This window comes from Nycticebus coucang, chromosome 2 (assembly GCF_027406575.1).
Source record: "Nycticebus coucang isolate mNycCou1 chromosome 2, mNycCou1.pri, whole genome shotgun sequence".
NCBI lineage: Eukaryota > Metazoa > Chordata > Mammalia > Primates > Lorisidae > Nycticebus > Nycticebus coucang.
Window position 1 is genome coordinate 7,319,734 of NC_069781.1, and position 21,797 is coordinate 7,341,530.

Here is a 21,797-nt window from a genome sequence, read left to right on the forward strand (position 1 = left end):
GGTCATTAGCAAATTTGTAGATGACTCAGAAGATTACAGTTTTAAAGACAAGCTCCTGATAGTGAGGCCTGACAGGAAGAGGGGTTGCCTGCTCTCAGCAGTTTTTAGCTGGCCACGTATATTCCCAAACTCCTCCCACTGAGATACAAGCAGCAGGCTCCAATGACACGCAGCAGGACAGCAAGTTCTATATTTCCCTTGACAAGACTGAGTAGAGCTTGGCAGATACTGTACTTCAAACTAAATAAGAAATCCTAGGGCTTGAGGGTCCACTTCCTTCTGCTAAAAACAGAAGGAACACCTCAAGACCTCTGGGACAAGCGGATGGTGAGAGCAGCCGGTCCAAGACACACCGTGCTGCCTTTCAGTGAGGCAGAGGGCAGAGGAAGAAGGGGAAGAAAAGGGATTTCTTACACAGATTCCATTTCCAAGTCATCGTCTTCCTGAGAAAGTTGTAGGTAGGGGTTATCTGAAGCTGGACGGAATTTATACCCAGTTAGAACAAAGAATACCAGGGTCGCCATTTCGTCCAGGAGCTGCAAGTTTAAAAACCACCCCAAAAGAAAGAGATTAGCAACGCTATTCTTCAGAAATCAGTGGAACTAAGCAAACCAATACACCCCCACACACAACCCGCCCCTTGTGACTCTCACTCAGAGTTCACAACTAGACAGCATTCTCCTCAGATGTGCTGAAGCCTAAGCCAGCAGCCTCCTGGTCAGTGGGGACATCTCGGGGTCTGTGATTTCCCTGCTTTAACCAGTCTTCATCGGTACCTTTTAAGAGCTCATTACATGCTCACATTTTCCTATAGTGCCTAAAGCACCAAGAGAGTTCTTCAAGAAAAAAATCTCTAAATATGCAAGTAGTGGTTTACTTTGGTAGCAAAATTAGTTCTAATATATTGCAAAGATATTTTATTACTGAAATAATGGTAATCAGCCAAGAAGAGCCTGGATTCTAAACTATTCTAAGCCTTATAACTGAAGGAAAAGACCACGTCTCATCTAAATTCAATTATATAGGGAAAATATCGTCTTTCTCTGAGTCTTTTCTCTTCAAAGACTGAAAACTAAAATCAATAATGTAATAATTTTCAGATTTCTCACATAATCCAGCAGTTTTCCTGAACAGAAAATCTTCAGGCCAGACCAGAAGAGAGAAGTCTTAGTAGTCATTTCCAGATAAACTTAATATGTAGTAACAACAGTAAGTTACACCCTCAGACTTTACGCTCAGACATAAATTGTCCAGCACTGTCCCCTGTGAACAGCATACCTGGTAGAGCCACTTCCACTGGAATGGAACAGCGAATTTGAGGAGAAATGCAATGATCCTGGTGAAGTATATGTAACACACAATCTGTATGAAGAAGAAACAATCGGGAAATAAACTCATCATAAACATTAGGACACCACGTTTGCTTTCACAAATTAACTATGAAACAGAAGACAGATCACCCAAAGAACAGCATTTAGCAGTTCTAAATAAATCCAGCAGTGAGAGGGGACTGCTCAGTCAGTCAGACTTAAAAGGATTCTTCACTGTCTCTAGATGACCAAGACAGTGGTTAACGGCCACACCCACGGGATGATAGGACACTTTAGTATGGCTGTTGTTAAACCTTTCCTCATCTTATACTCATTGATTTCATTCTCCAAAGGGCTCTGAAAATAATTACAGTAGTAACAGCAAAGGAGAACCACAGAGGAAAACACTGACTTCCAGGGCAGCGCCTGTGGCTCAGTGAGTAGGGCGCTGGCCCCATATACTGAGGGTGGTGGGTTCGAACCTGGCCCCAGTCAAACTGCAACAAAAAAACAGCTGGGTGTTGTGACAGGCACCTGTAGCCACTCGGGAGGCTGAGGCAAGAGAATCGCTTAAGCTCATGAGCTGGAGGTTGCTGTGAGCTGTGACGCCACGGCACTCTACCGAAGGCGACAAAGTCAGACTCTGTCTCTAAAAAAAAAAAAAAAAAAAAAACAAAACAAACAAAACAAACCACTGACTTCCAGTCTCTTCTCCAGCAGATGCTGTAAATGTTTGAGGAAAAATGTACAAACACTATATGGCCTTCATTTCTCCTCACTGTGACAAGAACTGGAGCACGGGCTGCTCCCTGGAACTAAGCCCAAGTGGCCAGTTTGCAGGCCAGGCCGGGCCCGCTTGGGTCTCAGGCATGAACACCCACTATCCAAGCCTGGCTGTTGAGGCCCACTCATCATGAACCCCACTTGCCTCAACAGACTGTGTGATGATTCCTATGCCTCTTACAAAACTATGGAAAAAACCAACCAACCAACCAACCCAAGTGGGTCTCTTGCCTCTGTTTCTCCACTGCTAAAGTCTCTAATGTTGGCTCAGGCAAAAGAACTGTCCCAAGTGACAGTCAAGGCCAAAGCCACAGATGCAAAACTTGGAGTCAGGAAGCAAATTAACTGTGTAAGGCTCGTCTCTTAACATTCTCAGAATTGTGACCCTAGCGACTTACAGCAGGTGCTATCTTTGGCACTATGCTCACGGGACTTTGCATGTCACGGGACTTTCCTAGGTTTTACAAAAACTGTCTCAATTTTTCTGTTCTTGATATTACTATCATAACATGCAACTAGTTTTCAGTAGAGAAAAATACTCCAATAATTTTTCTTTCTTTTTTAAATTATTTTTTATTAAATCATAACTTTGTACATTGATGCATTTATGGGGTTCAGGGTACTGCTTCTATATATAATGTGAAATGCTTACATTGAACTAAGTAACACATCCATCACAATTATACTCATTTGAGTAAGAACAGCAAGTCAAACGGGCAGCTAAGTATGGATATGCCTAAGAAAAAAGCTGGAAGAATAACCACTAATCCATTACCTGTAATCCCCTCAGTGGGGCTCGGGGGGCGCTGGAGAGGGGCCAGAGGGAGCCCTGCCTCACATATCATCATACACGCTTCTGCTGTGTTTCCATAATCTCTGCATTTTTTTCTTGTATCAAGCTTGTATCACTTTTTAAAGTATTTAAAGCCAAATTTAAAATTAAAAAGAAGTAATCCAGATACTTAATTTTCTGTCTTAAGAGAGACGGCTTAATTTTATAAAATGAAACCCACACAGCACCAGGTAGCACCCCTCATGTTTTTACCAATTCTTTGGAAGTTCATTTGCTCTACTTCTTGAATTAACCTTATTTACAGATTTAGTAGTTCTTTTTTTTACTCACCAAGACGTAGTAATGTCTGAAAAGCTTCAGTTTTGCTAAGTTAATAGCAGCTAGAAAAAGAGAGAACAAAATGAAAGGCTCATTAACTTTTCTCATTTTTGAAAGCAAGTCCCATTCAGGCACCTTCTCGGTCAGGTGGCCAGGGCCAATGCAGGTGAGCATCACCCAGATGCATATCCAGTAAATGGGCAGGCCCCCCCCCAGTCACCAGGAGGAGCGGGGAGTTGCTGGGCTGGTGATGAGCTGGAGCTGCTTATACCGGTGACTCCTGCTCTGGGTCAGCAGCTTGAACCAAGCCACTGGGGAGCATAGCATATTTTCAGGACCTTCTCCCCTCCCAGAGCCAGTGGTAAACAGTTCAGCTCTGAACAGCAGGCACAGAACCATGGCCTCACTAGGATGGGTCTCATGTCAGTCAGAGAGCACCATCGGGGGGAGCCTCCCAATAGCCGAGGGTGTAAACTCAGTGAACTACAGGTGTATTTTGCAAACTTCACTTCAATTTCCAGTAAGTGACTTGTAAGGAGCCCTTTCAGTACAAGCTCCCTGATTATGTCCTACCTTGCTACTGCTCAAGGTCAGCTCCTGAAGTTAGCCCCTGCTAGACAGCTGACTTCCCGACACTGCCTCAGACTATGAAATATTGATGACCACAGGACAGCCTGGCTCCCTCCCAACCAGCAATCCTTTCATTCATCACATACCCTCCTGCAGGAGGCAAACTAATTTTGCTTAATAGCACTCAATTACTGACTCAGTTTAAGAATGGGACTGTGGGTGGTGAAGGTTCAAATTTCTGCTTCCTCCCCCTTCTGGCTCATGATTAGTGGGGGGCACTCAAGCTTAGGGTTCCAAAAGAAATTCCCGGAATCCTAAATTATCTTTAAGATGATTATCAACCAACACTATCTGCAAAAACCTCCTCTGAGAAACTGAATGCATTAATAAGGAAGGGAATGTTCAGAAAGTCTTTCAGGGCAATTCTGACTCTCATGGTTGAGAGGATAGAATATAACCACATAGGCTGGCCCCAATGGCTCACGCCTATAATCTTCACATTTTGGGAGGCTGAGGCAGGAGGACTGTTTGAGTTCAGGAGTTCGAGACTAGCCTGAGCAAGAGAGAGAACTCGGTTCTCTACCAAAAAAAAGGAAAGAAAGAAAGAAAAGAAAAAAGAAAAAAGTAGGCAGGCATAGGTGGTGCCTGTGGCTCAAAGGAGTAGGGCGCTGGCTCCATATGCTGGAGGTGGCGGGTTTAAACCCAGCCCTGGCCAAAACTGCCAAAAAAAAAAGGCAGGCATGCTGGTGGGCGCCTGCAGTCCCAGTTACTCATGAGGCTGAGGCAGGAGGACTGCTTGAGTCCAGGATTTTGAGTTTGCAGTGAGTATGATGATGCCCCGGCACTCTTGCCTGGGCAACAAAGCAAGACTGTCTCAACACCCCCACCCCCCAAAGAATCAAAACACCCACATCTATAGAGCTACAGTGGACCCGTGCATGGACACAGCATCTGAAACAGCAAAATTACAGCAGGCAGATGATCAACAAAGGCTTTCTTATCTAAGCAACCTCTCTGGCAGTCTTATTATTATTATTATAGCTCTCTGGTTCTCACCTTTTTTTATTCAGTCAATACCCTGTCTGAGTTGGGCCCTAGAATACAGCGGTAACATGGCAGCTGCTATCCATGGGGAGGGCAGGGCACCTTGGCATGAACTACACACTCACTCAATCACACACACACACACACACACACACACGCACGCACGCACGCACCCACCACGTGCTGATAAGGGCAGGCTTAGGAGGACTTCGGTTTCCTAAGGTGCTCAGCTGGGAGGATGGAAAAGGCTTCACTGAGAACCAGGTGTTAAAAGGGAGATGTCACTGGATAAAGAGTGCCCAAGAATATATTTTTTTTCCTTTTTTGAGACGGAGTCTCAAGCTGTCAACCTGAGTAGAGTACTGTGGCATCATAGCTCACAGCAACCTCAAACTCCTGGGCTCAAGAGAACCTCTTGCCTCAGTTTTTCTATTTTTAGTAGAGACAGCGTCTTGCTCTTGCTCAGGCTGGTCTTGAACCTGTGAGCTCAAGCAATCCACCTGCCTCAGCCTCCCAAAGTGCTAGGATTACAGTGTGAGCCTCTGTGCCTGGATAAGAGTGCCCAAGAATTTTAAACTTTGCCCATGTAGACAAATCTTTTGTGTTCTTTTTGTCCTCTTTGATCTCAGAAAAGATCAAATCCAGGCCAGGGGATGGGCAAGTGAGTTTCCCAAAGGGCCTAAACAGAGTCCAGGAGTAGACAGGAGTGGGAGGGGCGGTGGGGAGAATGCTCAAGAAGAGCAGGTATAAAGGCTCAGAGGCTGGACAGCTTAACCTGTCAGGAAGGGACAGCAGCTCAGCGGGGCTGTGCTGTGGAGAGGCAGGAAATGGGCCTGGCTAAGAGCAAAGCCAAAAATTAAGACAGAGGACCATAAACCTGTTCTGGTTGGTTTGTGGATCCCAGGGAGCCTCTAAAGATTTTTTCTTTTTCTTGGATTAGCCAAGTGCTGTAGTGAGGAGGGAAAGAGCAGAAAACAAGGAAGTTCCATCTGTAACTGACCATGAACCATCAATTGGTTCATGAAGCTAAGATTCAGAGTTCATGTTCAAGTAGTATTGAGTATTCTATCTTCACCATCCTACACAGGGTTTTCAGCAGGGCAAAGCCATGATGACAACTACATTTTAAAACAATCTTTGTGGAGAAAGTAAGGGATGAAATAAGAGTAAGAGCCCAAATGAGGCCAAAGAAGTTGAGTGTACAGAGGCCCCTCTCAAGGAGGCTGTGATCTATCAGGGCAGAGCAATCATGGCTGGGGTGGGAACGGCTGATGTGCCCCAGGGGCTGGCCGGGGAGAAGAAAGCACAAAGAGGCAATGAAGTTGAAGATCCCAGAAATAATTCATGAGGAATGAAGGTCCCTACCCTCCACTGGTAAAACAGGTGGGGAGAGGACGGAGAGGAAACAGAAGAGTTAAGGTGCTGCAGGCATTCGTGTGGGGCTGTGTCCAAGGGAGTGGAAGGCAGGCTGGCAACTCCCTGGCATCCTGTGCCACGCTTCATACCCTCTGACTGAGAAACCCTCTCAAGGGAGGCAGGCTATGAATCGCTCCGTAAGTGAACCTGTGTGCCACATATTTGGGCACCAGTGAAAAAACATCATCACGGCACTGACGCCAGGTTACCAGGACACATGCAAGGGCTGAAAAACAGACAACCAGTCTGTCTCTGAGAAATGTAGCCACAATAAGCACAGTCTGTGGTTATTTCCATAACCTACCAGGCAGGATGACGTCACTTCCAGTCACACATCAGATATTCGTTTGGAGACTGCAGCTGGCAGGGAGCAGGCTCCCGAGTCCCCCACACTGGTGTGAATGGTGTTGCGGCATGAGAAGGGAGTAAGCTTACTTAGCAGAGTAACAAACGGGGTGCAAAGCAGTTAAGAGGGCCAGCCATGAACATCTGGACATCCTGGGTTCAAATCCCAACTCTGTTGCTTACTGGCTGTGTGACCTCAGATAACTCGGGTAAATTCCCTGAGCTTCAGTTTCCTCAACCCTCAGGGTTGCTGGGAGAAACAAGGAGGAAGTGCGTGGAAAGCAAACAGCCCAGTCAGTAGTCCAGTATCTGGTGTCACACTGTTAGTATGATACAAAATTAGCCCAGCACCAAATGGGGCACACACTGTATCACAATGGCTGCCGCATATGGGAGGAATCCAGTGAATAAAACTGGAACACATGGGGACCTGAGGCCTGCCAGAGAGCCTGGCTCTCCTGGATGCAGCACCGCCATATGGACTTGATAAGTGAGGATGCCAGGCAGGGGTGAGCCAGCTCTGAGAGGGTGAAACCTCAGCACAGTCTGCAGCGAGCAACCTGGCGTCAGTGCCATGATTCCCAGCCCGGAATCCCAAGCCTCCCTTTACTTTGCTTCCAAAGATTTCTCCAGAGTAAAGAACACATTTTGCTGTTCACTGGACTCCAGGGTACAAGCTCCTCCGGGAGTGAAGGCTCACCAGGGCTGGCTGTTTCTGACCCAACCATGAGGAGCTGCAAATATGGTGAAAGAATGAGCCTGGTGAGAGGACAAATGCCCAGGCAGGAGCGGAAACCTGTGTGCCTACCAGGCCAGCTGCTTCCTGCTCCAGCATTGGTCTGGAGTCTTATTTGAAGACTCTCTATACCTGGATTACAGTTTCTTTAGGGCAAGGCTTCTTGCACAGGGTGAGCACCGAATCACCTGGAGAGCTTTATTTAAGTGCAGAAGCCCAGGCTGCCCCATGCTTATAAATCAGGCCCAGCTATGAGGGTTTTGAAACACCTGCAGGGGAGTGGGGATGGAGAGGGTACCGTGTCCACCTGCTCCAGGAGATCCATGAGGCTGACCTCCTGTGCATTCCTTTCTCTAACTCGCTCTGAGGAAAATGACACGACTCTTGATTTTGCCAAGTACTTACCGAAATGAATGCAGTAACTGCTCACTAAGGCAGGAAGTGCCATAACTCCTGCAAATGCTCAAGAGGTCAATACTCTCTCTGACCCAGGAGCAAAAGAGCCAATGTGCTAGGATTCCCCTAGATGTTCGCCTGTCCTGTCTGAGTCAAAGAGGAACCCAGCAGGCCGGCAGAGACTGATCTACCCCCAACCCCAGCTGACTTCCCTGGATGAGTCTAGAACTGTGACAATGACCAAACAACAGTATCAGCTGGCATCATCAACTGAGTGATCACCGTGTGCCGGGCATCAGGTTGGGCATTGCTTGCGCTTCCTCTCACAATGAGCTCTGTGAGGGAAGCAGTCTGATGAAGTACTCAGGCCTGGAGAGGTTTAGCAAATTACCAAAGTCACATAACCTGCGAGTGGAGAAGCCAATACCAAAACCCAAGTCACCTCCCTCCAAGGACCAAGCTCTTAGCACCTAGGCTTTGCACTAAGAGAAAAGCAATTCATACCGTTATAATCTGCTGGCAGCTCGGGGAGGTGCAGTCATGATTCAAACTGCCAGGCAATGCCCAAGGGCTGCCATCCACCCATTCTAAGGAGTTACTGCCACATGATTATGGAATACACAGAAGCAAAGGCCTACAAGAGCCACTTAAAGGGTAAAAAATGTCCCAAAATAATACTTCCCTGGGTGTTGAGGAAAGCCTTGAGACTTACAAACATCTCCACCTACCCATCACCCTTTGTTACTACTTCCTCTCTCCGCTATGCTACAGGGGAGATTTTGAGGCAAACACAAAATTAAAGAACTACAGATGATGGCAAAGCCTGGATGGCATTAGAGTCCTCCTGAGTCACTCTGAATCTCGTCACTTCCACAATCTGCTTAAGCTCTGGGCTCCACCTCACTCTGCATGGGGGACAGAAGAGCAGAACCCATTTGTGGTCTTATGTGGGCCTGAAAGACTGGCTGGCTGCATGGCTTTTCTCTGTCGTCAGAAAGACACCAAAGGACACGGCCACGTGCTGACCTGGGACCACACAGGTTCGGGGTTGGGGTTAGCTTACAGGGTGCCCTCTGGGCTCCACTAAGAAAAGGTCCCACTAACCCATCTCTGAGGTGGCATTAGGAGGAAGCCTGGGAAAGGCAGAGTGATCAAGATCAACTATGCCGGGAATGAACTTCTATGATCTTCAAACTGTTAAGGGTCATGTGAAAAATGACTCAAAGTCCATCCCAACATGTTTTGGAAGCAATGACCCAAAACACATCAAAAGTCACCAAATTTAATAGTTTAAGTGCTGTGTATCTTGCTACAAGCAAAACTGTATTTTTGCATAATAAAAAGCATCAAAGAAAGAAGCAGAAATGGTCTACAAGAGTGTAACTTTTTCTTTCTTTTTTTTTTTTTTGAGATAGAGTCTCACTTTGTCTACCCTGGGCACAGTGCCATGGCATCATAGCTCACGGTCACCTCAAACTCTTAGGCTCAAGAGATCCTCCTGCCTCAGCCTCCAGAGTAGCTGGGACTATAGGCACCCCCCTCGATGCCTGGCTATTTTTAAGAGATGGGGTCTTGCTCTTGCTCAGGCTGGTCTTGAACTCCTGAACTGAAGCAATCCACCCACCTCAGTCTCCCAGAGTGCTAGGATGACAGGAGTGAACCACCACGCCCAGCCCACAAGCATATAACTTAAAGACAATCTGACACCAGGGAGACCAACTCCCTAAGAGACTTGTGTGTTAAGTCTATTAAGTTTCCAGCTCCCACAGAGCTGATTCTAGAACCACACCGACAGCACAGAAAAGGGAGTGTTCATTGCTGTGAGCTGTGTGAGGCCACGGCACTCTTCTGAGGGCCATAAAGTGAGACTCTGTCTCTACAAAAAAAAAAAAAAAAAAAAAAAAGAAAAGGGAGTGTTCGAAGGGCCATGCCAATCTCAGACTGTGTTCCCACCAGCCCCTCCCCTTGCCTCTCTGCCTGCTGCAGTGTGCAGCTGCAATGCTGTGAGCTACGTTACGTCAGCCAGAAATGGCATCGGAGGCTGCAATGGAGCTGAGGTGCCTGTCACCCCTGCCCCACCCCCATCTGTCTACCGCACAGTCACAGTCGGCAGCGAGCTAGGCCAGGCTGAAGATCAGTTTTCCCAAGGCTTGATGACAAAGGCTGGTTAATGGCAGGCAAAATCTTCTCAGGAAGAGAATCTGACCAACTCTAAATATTACAGTAATCAACTGAGAAGATTTGGTTTCAACAGTCTCAAAAGACCCATGGAAACTAAATGCATGTTAATGTCACTAGGCAGAAGAAGTGAGCCCAGGCAGGTCTAAGGAGGGCACGCCACGTTGGGTCATTAACCAGGCTCTTAGGTGGCTGTGGGCTCCCCAAAGCACTTAAGTTCCCAATAAAGGTCTAACAGAAAATAATGGCAATGAGTCCATGACCAGGTTGCTTCTCAGCCTGGTGATAACGAGAAGCCTCTTTGCTTTTGGTTGTAGCTTATTAACTCAAGGTGGTATCTCTGGTCAGTCCATTATTTCATAATGTTAATAGAAGCTGTGATTAGGTTATGAGATTACAGGAATTTGGGGTGATCTGTTGAGGGAAAGTAACGAAAAGAGGCTTCTGGTAATTAAAAGAAATCAAAACCTACTGTATTAAACCAGCCTAACAGAAAAAGCACACACACACTAACTTTCATTCTCTCTTCCAAATAGTCTATTTAGCAGTGGCTTTAAATGTTTCTAGGGTCACAACCCTTCTGAAAATTTCCTAAAAGCTACTAACCCTCTGCCAAGGTAAATGCACGCACCAAATCTCACGTACAGCTTTTGGTACCCACAAATCCCTATGTAATGCATTCGTGGACGCATGGATGCAAAAAGCATCTGGATTAGAGGGCTGGCTACCTAAGTGAGGGCAGAAACACACGAGGGTTGTAGAGGGGCCACACATGAGCTCTGAATGTCCTGCCATCGCAGCACCTGAAGAGCCAGTGTTCCCTGGCTGCCCGCCTGCCACCTGTCTGCAGCAAACACAGCTGGCAATGCTCTAAGGGTGCAGCTTCAGACTTCTGGGACAGGAGTGGAATGACAAGTGTATCCATGAGGATAAATGGAAGAATGACAATTTTCAACCAGCTCAAGGTAATCTCATTCCTTCTGCCTCCTCCTGCATCATGAAACACTGCTCCAGAGCGTGGGATCCCACAGCACATGCTGGGACTAAAGGAATCCAATACCCATTCTTGACCAGGCGGCACCCAGTCCCACTGTCCTCTCCAGATTCTAGGGAGGGAAAATCACAGCAAACTGTGCAGCCAGGTGGAGGGTTTACCTCGTTCTCCTGGCCTCCTTCTTGCCTTGAAGGCTTCTGAGCTGGTGTCCCCAAGTTTAGCCTTATAATGATCCTCCCTGCCAACAGCATCACTGGCTTTAGGGCAACCTTAGTTTCTGGTTGGAAAGCAAAGGTTAGACAAACCTATATAGGTTAAATATCTTTAATCCAAAATGCTTCAAAATTGGGATGAAAATATTCTAAAATCTGAAAAAATCCAAAATCCAAAACACTTGAGTCCTCAGCATTTCAGATAAGGAGTACCCAACCCATAACTGCCTGGGCGCTGGATCAGTCAGCAGAGAAGGATCATAAACCTCCCTTGGGGAAACTTATAGCCCAAAGCTCTGCTGATAACTTTACGGTAATTCATGGTAAAAGTCAAACTTGTTATTAAGAGAAAAGTGAAGATTCCCATTGGAGTGGTAAGTAAGGTAAAATATCGAAGCAAAGATTTGAATAACATAGCTCTCTCACAGTTCCACTAATACTTAAAAGCAGTAATATCTTAAATCACATAATAAGCTTTACTGTCTTCAAAGTTCTTGAATATAGAATTAAGAACCAGTAGTCATCATCCCTCTATTATATGTATGGTTTAATGAATGGTTTCTCTGGAATGTCCACAACAGCCAGAGGGTGGGAAAACTTTTTGTGTAAAGGGCTAGGCAGCAGATGTTTGCCTGTGTGGGCTAGACACCTCTGTCACAACTATTCAACTCTGCCTAGAGGTGGAAGCACCACAAACAATATTAGATACAAATGGGCATGGCTATATTAGAAAAAAAACAATTTTGGAAACAGGGGACAGGGGGTGGAGTGGGGGTGGGACTGGGTCCATGTGCTACAGCTAGCCAATCTCCACCTGTGGGAATATTACATATAATGGGAAATTATGAGACAGAATCTCTGCTTCCTCCTTTTCCCCAAAAGAGATATTTTCACTTAGTGAAAAGTTAGATAACAGTATCATAAAATATCTAAAAGTAGTCAATGGCTTATTTCTGAAGTATCTGCCACTGAACTTCCTCCACAATAAGCAGACAAGGGCAAGGGCAAATCTTTTAATGCCAGGTGAAGTTTTCCAGAGGAGCAAGTCAGTGGGCGTTCATTTCTATATTATCTCCGTGCAAAGGGACTAGCTGTCCCATTGGATGCCAGCAAGATGCTCAACAGCTTCTTGAAGTAGTGAACTACCTAGGCAAGCGAGAAGACCCCAGGCAGCAGCAAAGCAAAATGGGCAAAGAACTGGAGTTGCCATTTTCCCATAGAAGGTAAACAAATGGCCAATAAGGACATAAAACAATGCTTAACATGGCTAATCATTAGAGAAATGCAAACCAAAACCAAAAAAAAAAAAAAAAAAAAATACCACTTCAGATCCATTAGGATGGTTATTATATATAAAAAAAAGCAAAAAAACCCATGGCTCGGTGCCCGTAGCTCAGTGAGTAGGGAGCCAGCCACATACACTGAGGCTGGCAGGTTCGAGCCCAGCCCGGGCCTGCTAAACAACAATGACAACTACAATCAAAAAACAGCCAGGTGCCTGTAGTCCCAGCTACTGGGGAGGCTGAGGCAAGAGAATCACTTAAGCCCAAGAGTTTGAGTTTGCTGTGAGCTGTGATGCCATAGCACTCTACTGAGGACAACACAGGGAGACTCTGTCTCAAAGAAAAAAAACCCAAACCAGAAAATAACAAATGTTGTTTGAGGATGTGGATGAAATGAAATCCACGTGCACTGCCAGTAGGAATGTAAAGTGGGGCGGCCACTGTAGGAAACGGCAAGGCAGTTTCTCAAAAACTTAAAGGTAGAATTACCATGTGATCCACTTCTGGGCATATGCCCAAAAGAACTGAAAGCAGGAACCTGAACACATGTATGTATGCCAATGCTCATATAATAGACCAATGTTCATAATAACCTAAAGGTTCAGAAGTGTCTGCACAAATGGAGAAACAAAGTGTGGTCCATACATACAAAGGAAATTCTGACACGTGCTACAACATGGATAAGCCTTGAGAACATAAGATATGTGAAATAAGCCGGTCACAAAAAGACAAATATTGCATGATTCCATTCACTTGCAGTCCCTAGAGCAGTCACATTCATAGAGACAGAAAGTGGAATGGTGGGTGCCAGGGGCTAGGGAGGGCAAAATGGACAGTTAGTTTTTAAGGCGGAGACAGGGTTTCAATTTGGGAAGATAAAAAGTTCTGGAGATAAATGGTAGTGATAGTTATACAACAATGCAAATGTACTTATTACCACCGATTTTTATATTTAAAAATAGTTACAACGGGCTGGGTGCAGTGGCTCACGCCTGTAATCTAGCACTCTGGGAGGCCGAGGTGGGTGGACTGCCTGAGCTCACAGGTTTGAGACTCCACATACTCAGGGAGAGATCTATACCTCTCACTGCGCCTCTAGTTGTGGCAGGTGCCTGCAGTCTCAGCTACTTGGGAGGCTGAGGCAAGAGAATCACTTGAGCCCAAGGGTTTCAGGTCGCTGTGAGCTGTGATGCCACGGCAGTCTACTGGGGGCAACAAAGTGAGACTCTGACTCAACAACAACAAAAAAAATAGTTACAATGGTAAATTTTATGTTATGTATACTTTATCACAATATTAAGAAAAATGGAAAAAAATGCCAGAGCACAAATGCTCTTTGAGGCACATTCCAGTGGAAGTGGAAGAAAAGAGAAAGCAAGAAAAAATTGAAGAGGAAACTTGCCAGAGAGTTCAGTGCATTCAATTATCGAACTCTGTGGCAAGTGAGGAAGTCTCATATCATAACTATGCTGGTGTGTTACTATCCATTGTACAAGAGTAATGTGATAATTTAAATTAATCTAAAGAAGGGTTATTAAACTTGGGAGTCTGCAAATGCCATAAAATTGCATAAAAACTCCACATGGTCAGGGAGAGGTCTATACCTCTCACTGTGCTCTCAAATCACTCCGTCACCCCTAAAAGGGATAAGAACCACCAGACCAAGGAAGAATGAGATGTAAGTAACATAGACATGCAGCCCAACGATTTTTTCTCTCTCCAACAGGTTTTTCGTTATATCTTTTAATATGGACATACTCAAATAAACATAGTTCTTTCGCATGAGTTGCCCCAAGGTAATGGATGTCTTAAACATCCACTAGCATTTGGCCTGAGTACGTCTGAAGTAAGCTCGAAAGGCAAAGGAAGAGAAGAACTGGGCAGTACTCTCTCCCCTTGTGGCTGCCATGACCGTGAGACTGAAGGAACCTAATCTCTAATGCCACGGTCCTCAACCTCTCAGTCTCAGGATTCCTGTACATTTTTAAAATTACTGCAGTCTTCAAAGAGTTTTTGTTTATGTGGTTACATCTATAAATATTTGTCATATTAGAAAGTGAAACAGAAATTTCAAAAATATTTAACAATTCATCTAATTGTAACAAAAACAAACCCATTACATGTTAACATAAATAACATTTTTTATTTAAAAAAAATCTTTTCCCAAAAAATTAGTAATATGAGTGGGATTGTTTTCCATTTTGTAACTCTCTGTACTATTTCAGCCTTTTTTTTTTTTTGAGACAGAGTCTTACTCTGGTGCCCTGAGTGGAGCGCTGTGGCATCACAGCTCATAGCAACCTCAAGCTCTTGAGCTCAAGTGATCCTCTTGCCTCAGTTTCTCTATTTTAGTAGAGATAGGGTCTCACTATTGCTCAGGCTGCTCTCAAACTCTTGAGCTCAAGCAATCCACCCTCCTTGGCCTCCCAGAGTGGTAGGACTGCAGGCGTGAGCCACTGCTCTGGCTATTTTTAGAGATGGGGTCTTGCTCTTACTCAGGCTGGCCTCGAACCTGTGAGCTCAGGGCAATCTGCCCACCTCGGCCTCCCAAAGCATTAGGATTACAAGCATGAGCCACTGCCCTGGCCCACTATCCAACTTAATAAAAACATAGCTGGATCCTCACATTTGCTGCTTCATCCAATCTATAGTAAGGAGGTGTGTTGGTCAAAGTATATGAAGAAAATAACAGCCACATATAAACAGACATAGGCCTATTTAGATTACTGAACAGTCTGATTCTACACTAAGAGTTGACAAGTGGTAGCTTCTAAACATTAGTGAGGGGCAGCGCCTTTGGCTCAATGGGTTGGGCGCTGGCCCCATATACCAAGAGTGGCAGGTTCAAACACGGCCCCAGCCAAACTGCAAGAAAAAAACATAGCCGGGCATTGTGGTGGGCACCTGTAGTCCCAGCTACTGGGGAGGCTGAGGCAAAAGAATCGCCTAAGCCCAGGAGTTGGAGGTTGCTGTGAGCTGTGACACCATGGCACTCTATCAAGGGCGATAAAGTGAGACTGTCTCTAAAAAAAAAAGGTGGGGAATCTGAAACTGCATTGATGAACTTTTCATCCTATTATTTAACTCCCCTAGCCTGTCCTGTACGCTGAAGAGCCCTGTCATTCACAGTGACTGCAGGGCACCTGCACTGGTCAGGTGGAAAGTACTGTTTCAGTGCATTACCCAGCTCTCCCAAATGTCTTATTATAAAAGTTCTTAACTCACATTGTTAATATATCACACCCTTGTTTGTATCAGAAGTCTTATAAGAACCAAGAAACTGGCTCAGCGCCTGTAGCTCAAGTGGTTAAGGCGCCAGCCACATACACCAGAGCTGGCGGGTTCGAATCCAGCCCTGGTCTGCCAAACAACAATGACAACTACAACCAAAAAAATAGCCGGACGTTGTGGCGGGTGCCTGTAGTCCCAGCTACTTGGAAGACTGAGGCAAGAAAATTGCCTAAGCCCAGGAGTTGGGGGTTGCTGTGAGCTGTGTACTCTGTACCACGGCTCTCTCTCCAGGGCAATAGCTTGAGGCTCTGTCTCAAAAGCAAAAAAAAGAACCAGGAAACTATTATGCATATAATGGTAGATATGAATTTTCCTAAATACTAATTTTCACTTGAAAACACAAATTTTATCACTGGTAACAACTACCGTTAGTTGTTCTTCCTGAACTGATACTTTAATTTCATTCATTTTGCAATAAAATGACTGCCTAAAACCCAAATCTAGGTCACCATAGCAGTCAGTCATTCTTTCAAAGAAAAATGGTGTTCCACAAGCACAACAGCTAGTCCAGCTGGCGACACACACAATCACATACGTTCTTCCTCAAAACCATGACATCGTACCTTGGCCTACAGAAGGGCTTTATGTATACTTTCCATTTTGTCACACAAAATATTAAAGATAGAGACTCTAGGGTTGAGTCCATCCCTAGTGACACAGCCTTTTTCACCCTTGCAAGTAGGTGGCAGTGAAGAATGCAATGAGCACGAGCAGAGTTCAGTGCCACAGCCTCGAATCAAGCGACAGTGCCAACAGTTTTACTCACCATTGTTTTTGCATCATCAGGGCAAATGTCAACAGTAAAAAAGGTTAATAATGTGTGATTATGAAAATAACTCAGACCCCCTTCAGAACTGCTGCCCTGACAGTACAGCTCATAGGCACAGCTCCTTTCAGAGCATGGCAGCAGCTCCGCAGGCAGCCATTCCTCCATTACCCTGCAGCCAGCCTAATGTCATTTGTATAAATGTTTCTGAAGCTCCATAAAAGCTAAAATTCTTCGGAATACTTCTCCTGACTCTTCCTCAGGAGCACAAGGCCAAAAAAAGAATGATGAGAAGCAGAGACTATTAATTAAATTTATGGTGTACCTCTCCAAGCCAGTCCTATATGGTAATGACACAGAGGAATAGCACTAGGAAAGCAAGCTCAAGGGCATTATCGGCCAGTGAACCCTGGCAGGCAAGAACCATGGAGCCAGAGCCAGGCATGCCTGCCTGGGACGCAGAGGATGCAGTGCTGCGGCAGATCTAAATGACTAAGGATCTGAGAGAAGCCACAGCATGTGGGTGGAGAGAAAGACATGGCCTAAGGACAGTGGGCAGCTTCAACCTTAGTGTTTTCTCAGGCTCTGTCAAAAGGAATCTAGAAACAAAGAAGTAATAAACAAGGCCAGTGTAGTGGCTCACATCTGTAATCCTAGCACTTTAGGAGGCCAAGGTGGGGGGGATTGCTTGAGCTCAGATGTTTAAGAACAGCCTGTACAACACAGCAACACTTGCGTCTCTAAAAAAAGAAAGAAAGAAAAATTAGCCGGGCATGGTGGTGTGCACCTGTAGTCCAGAAACTTGGAAGCTGAAGTGGAAAGATCACTTCAGCTCAGGAGTTTGAGGCTGCAAAGAGCTATGATCATGCCACTGCACAAAGTGAGACTCCCTGTCTCTTAAAAAAAAAAAAAAAACAGGGAGAGAAAGGAAGGCTTTCCTAATGCATGATAGAATTGCCTATGGTGGTCTCTCTGTTCCTGGGAGTGCAACATCTTTAGGTCCTGGGGTTGAGGGTTTGTCTCAAGTCATACCACCAATCCTATTTTCTGTTCTCTAGCCAAGGCCACTTTTGATGCCATTTCCAAGACCTATAGCTATCTCACTCCTGATCTCTGGAAATAGACAGTGTTCACCAAGTCTCCTTACCAAGAATTCACTGACCATCTTGTCGAGACCCACACCAGAGTCTCTGTGCAGAGGACCCAGGCTCCAGCTGTGGCTACAACATAGGGTTTTTATACAAGAATAAAAAAGTGAATTAAGTCTGTTTAAAAAAAAAACAGTAGGGTGGCACCTGTGGCTCAGTCAGTAAGGCACCAGCCCCATATACCGAGGGTTCAAACATGGCCCCGGCCGAACTGCAACAACAACAACAACAACAACAAATAGCCGGGCGTTGTGGCGGGCGCCTGTAGTCCCAGCTACTCAGGAGGCTGAGGCAGGAGAATCGCTTAAGCCCAGGAGTTGGAGGTTGCTGTGAGCTGTGTGGTGCCACGGCACTCTACCGAGGGCTATAAAGTGAAACTGTCTCTACAAAAAAAAAAAAAAAAACAGTAAAAGTAAACAAAATCCAAACAAATACTCTGTGAAAGCTATATTCAATCAAGTGCAGGAGGAATAACAACAAACAGCAATTGCTCAGCCTGGCTACATCTAAACTAAAAATGAGATTCTTTAGCCCAAGTTACTGTCAATGCAATGCAGTGAGTCAGTGGAACGATGAACAAGAATGAGAATGGCAGATACCATCTAGCAAAATGTTTCCAAATCCAACAGGAGATATTACTGCTGGTCCATGTTCTCCTTCGCTGCTGGGATGAGCTGGATGTCAGAAGGGGTACAAAGGAGCACAGAGGATCAACAGGCCCAGTGAGCTCACTCTAGAGCACCTGTACTGCCTCATAGGACAAGGCCTCACTGCAGTCACACCTGAGGTTGGCCTGCCAGCACAGAGTGCTATTCCTGAGATTTCTCTGCAGGGGGGACTTCAGCTGTGGACACATGGCTGCCTTCACTCTGGGAGTGTCATAAGCATAACCATTTTTCAGACTACAGAATAATACTCAGGCCGGGCGTGGTGGCTCACACCTGTAATCCTAGCACTCTAGGAAGCCGAGGGGGGTGGACTGCCCTGAGCTCAAAGGTTCGAGACTAGCCCGAGCAAGAGCAAGACCCCCATCTCTAAAAATAGTCGTGTGGCAGGTGCCTGTAGTTCCCAGCTACTTGGAAGGATGAGATAAGAAAATCTCTTGAGTCCAAGAGTTTGAGGTTGCTGTTAAGCTATGATGCCACAGCATTCTACCAGGGATAACACAGTGAAACTCTGTCTCAAAAAAATATATATATATACTACTCAAAACCATCCCATAGCCCAAATCAATTCAGAAAAAAGAACATGAAGTAAGAAGACACTCCTACTCTACACTGTCCCCCTTTCAGAGCTTGTAACACTTGCTACTGAGAAATGGGTACTTCCTTATCAGCCATCCTCCTAAGAACAGGGGGGTGTAAGCCCTGGTCTGCCTATGGGACTTCCTGCTTTTACATTCACTCTCCACCGAAGAGGTCCCATGCTGTCACCTGGTGGAAAAAACAAGCAACTGCCTCATGCGCCAGATGCTGGAGGACAGGCCTGACCCCATCTCTGGCCTTACCTGCTGTGCTATCTATCCCAGGCAGGGCACTACTAAGATCCTCAGCTAATGACCAACCTCAGCTGGAGTCAACAGTCACTGGAGTCAACAGTTACTCACCACAGCCACCCCCTACCCAGACCACTAAAGCAAGACAGAGAAGGTGAAGAGCAGCGGAGTCAGAGGGAGGAAGGGCCAGAGAACTGACAAAGGTGGGGGGATGGAGCCAAGAAGAAATAAAGCCTTACCAACCGAAAAACACTGCCTCTGGGGCTTCTTAACATTTTCAGACAAAAAACCCAGAAAGGTGAATTTAGAAATACTGAAGCACGTAAGAGGAAAAAGTTTAAAGGTCTCATTACTTTATATTAATATAAGAAAAAACTGGCCGGGCGCAGTGGCTCATGCCTGTAATCCTACCACTCTGGGAGGCCAAGGCAGGTGGATTGCTGGAGGTCAGTAGTTCAAGACCAGCCTGGGCAAGAGTGGAACCCCATCTAAAAACAGCCGGGTGTTGTGGCGGGTGCCTGTAGTCTCAGCTACTTGGGAGGCTGAGGCAAGAGAATTGCATGAACCCAAGAGTCTGAGGTTGATGTGAGCTTTGACACCACTGTACTCTACTGAGGGTGACAGAGTGAGACTGTCTCTAAATGAATAAACAAAAGCAAAAACCTAGTCACTAAGTTACAAAAATAATAAAAATATCCTTTAACATAACATGGATAGGCTTGGCGCCCATAGCTAAGTGGGTAGGATGCCGGCCATATACACTGAGGCTGGTGGGTTTGAGCTGACCCAGGCTTGGTAAACAACTGCAAAAAAACATAACATGGATAGAAATGGGAAAAAAGACAAAAATATCTCCCAATTATTCTCAGAAGGTAGATTTTTACTTTTTACCTTGGGTTTTTGTGTTTGTGGCAAGATGCTTTATTAAAATTTTAACTTTAATTTTATTTTTTGTATTTATTCTATCCCATTCCAGGAAAGGGGCACAGCCAGAATAAAAACAAAGGCTTTCTGCAGACGACAATGCTCCAGTTTAAATTCACTGAAAAGGATTTATCACAGAGGATATTCCAGAGGGAAAAGAAAGGAATCCAGCGCCTCTGAAATTTTAAATGAGAAAACAAAAGAGAAGGGCTATTTCTCAGAGGTAGAAAGAAAACATAAGGAGGCATGAGCCACACTCAGGAAGCTGGGTAGGCCTTGGGAGACTGGACTCAGCCTGAGCGGAGCTCCCTGCCTGGGTAAGTCCCCCTGCCCACTGCCCTACAAAGCCACCCAGAAGCAGGAGGTACATGGATGCAGACAGCAAGCACAGCAGTAACCATTCCAGGCCCCGACTGGAGAGATCTTCCAGAATACTGCGCTCTAAGAACCCAGGGATCTTACCTGAACCTGGTGAAGCCCTGAAATCATGTTTAATTCAATTTAAAAAAATGATGTGATATTAGTTATGTATCAACTTTGTGAAATAAGATTTGTAGCCACTATATGTTTTCTAAATTTCCAAAGATAAATCCATATCACCTTTATAATCAGAAAAAAGGTCAGCAACAAAACTTAATTAACAACAAAAAAAAATACCCTGTTTCTTTTTATTATTGGTAACCAATGATGTGCCATAAAGAATGTTAGTATCAATATTAGGTGTATGACTTCACGGATCCAGAGGCAGCTCTGGCCTTCCACGGAGCCCTGCTCCTCAAACCTCTGTGGCATCTGAGCTACGGCACCCTGTGGTACTGGGCATTATTCAAGTAAGCCCAGAAACACACAAAATATTTTCTTTGCAGCTTCTTTTCTGCCTTAGGAGGCATGGTTGCACAATCAAGGAGATGGAGAAGACTTACAATGGCAGGACTATTTAAATATCAATTTTAGAGGTTCTTTCCAGCATCAGAGTCTCATTTTAAATTAATACTGACACATCTATTTTGAAAGTGTGTTAAATCAGCAGGAAGGGCTGCTTTACACATAGCCATATCCAATCCATTATACCTCCTGTTCTCACAGTAAAGTGTTATCTGGCCCTTCCAAGACAAGATTTTCTCTTTCTGACTCAGTTTTGAGAAGGTGAAAATCACAATCATGAGTGGAAATGAATCATCTTAATAAGCAGCATTATCCCTAAGCCTCCTTTACCAGTGACTCTGTCGTGTTCAACACCTGCTTCTGCCCCCCTGCAGCCCCCACTGCTCTTCCAACGTAGGCCCCTAGAGTTCCTCAGCCTCACTCCCCAAGAAGAGGAAGCCTTCAGACTCAGCAGGCCTGCCTCCACCTCTTAGCAGCATTCAGAGAAAGCTGAGCAGCACAGAAAGAGCACAAGGGAACTTGCCTTTTCCATCTGTTGCTGACGCTTCTTGTAAATGTCTGATTGACCTAAAAATAAACATTTGGAGAACAAAAGGTTAGCTGACAAATTTGCATTCCTCTCTATTTCCAGCGCTAGTAACTTGAGGCCTTGAATCCCTTAATTATAAACTGAAAGGTTGGACCATTTAATTTTAGAAGGCACCCTCCCTAAAAACCAGGGGACCTTTGATAATCAACACTTCACCATGTATGGTGCTTAAGTTTGAGAGGCAAAGATGCCCTCTGCTGGCGAACCTGTGGCAGTAAATCTGGAAGCCACCAAAGTGTGAGGAAATAACCAAACACAATCATTTAACACTGCAGAACTCTAATTTCCAATCCCCACAACCATCTCCTCACCTAACACTCC

General features: G+C 45.3%; 1 protein-coding gene and 1 pseudogene across 3 annotated transcripts in view; one reads left to right on the forward strand and one right to left on the reverse strand.

Annotated features, from left to right (window-relative positions):
- GPR107 (G protein-coupled receptor 107) overlaps positions 1–21,797 on the reverse strand; it is a 76,424-nt gene that overhangs the window by 11,446 nt on the left and 43,181 nt on the right. For all 3 annotated transcript variants that reach the window (XM_053559770.1, XM_053559774.1, XM_053559781.1), the window contains exons 14-17: positions 21,411–21,454; positions 3,217–3,266; positions 1,279–1,362; positions 415–536 (exon numbers count right to left, since the gene is read on the reverse strand). In XM_053559770.1, the coding sequence (XP_053415745.1) occupies positions 415–536; positions 1,279–1,362; positions 3,217–3,266; positions 21,411–21,454 (300 nt within the window). The remainder of the gene's footprint in view (positions 1–414; positions 537–1,278; positions 1,363–3,216; positions 3,267–21,410; positions 21,455–21,797) is intronic.
- Positions 17,319–17,430, forward strand: LOC128580283 (uncharacterized; annotated as a pseudogene).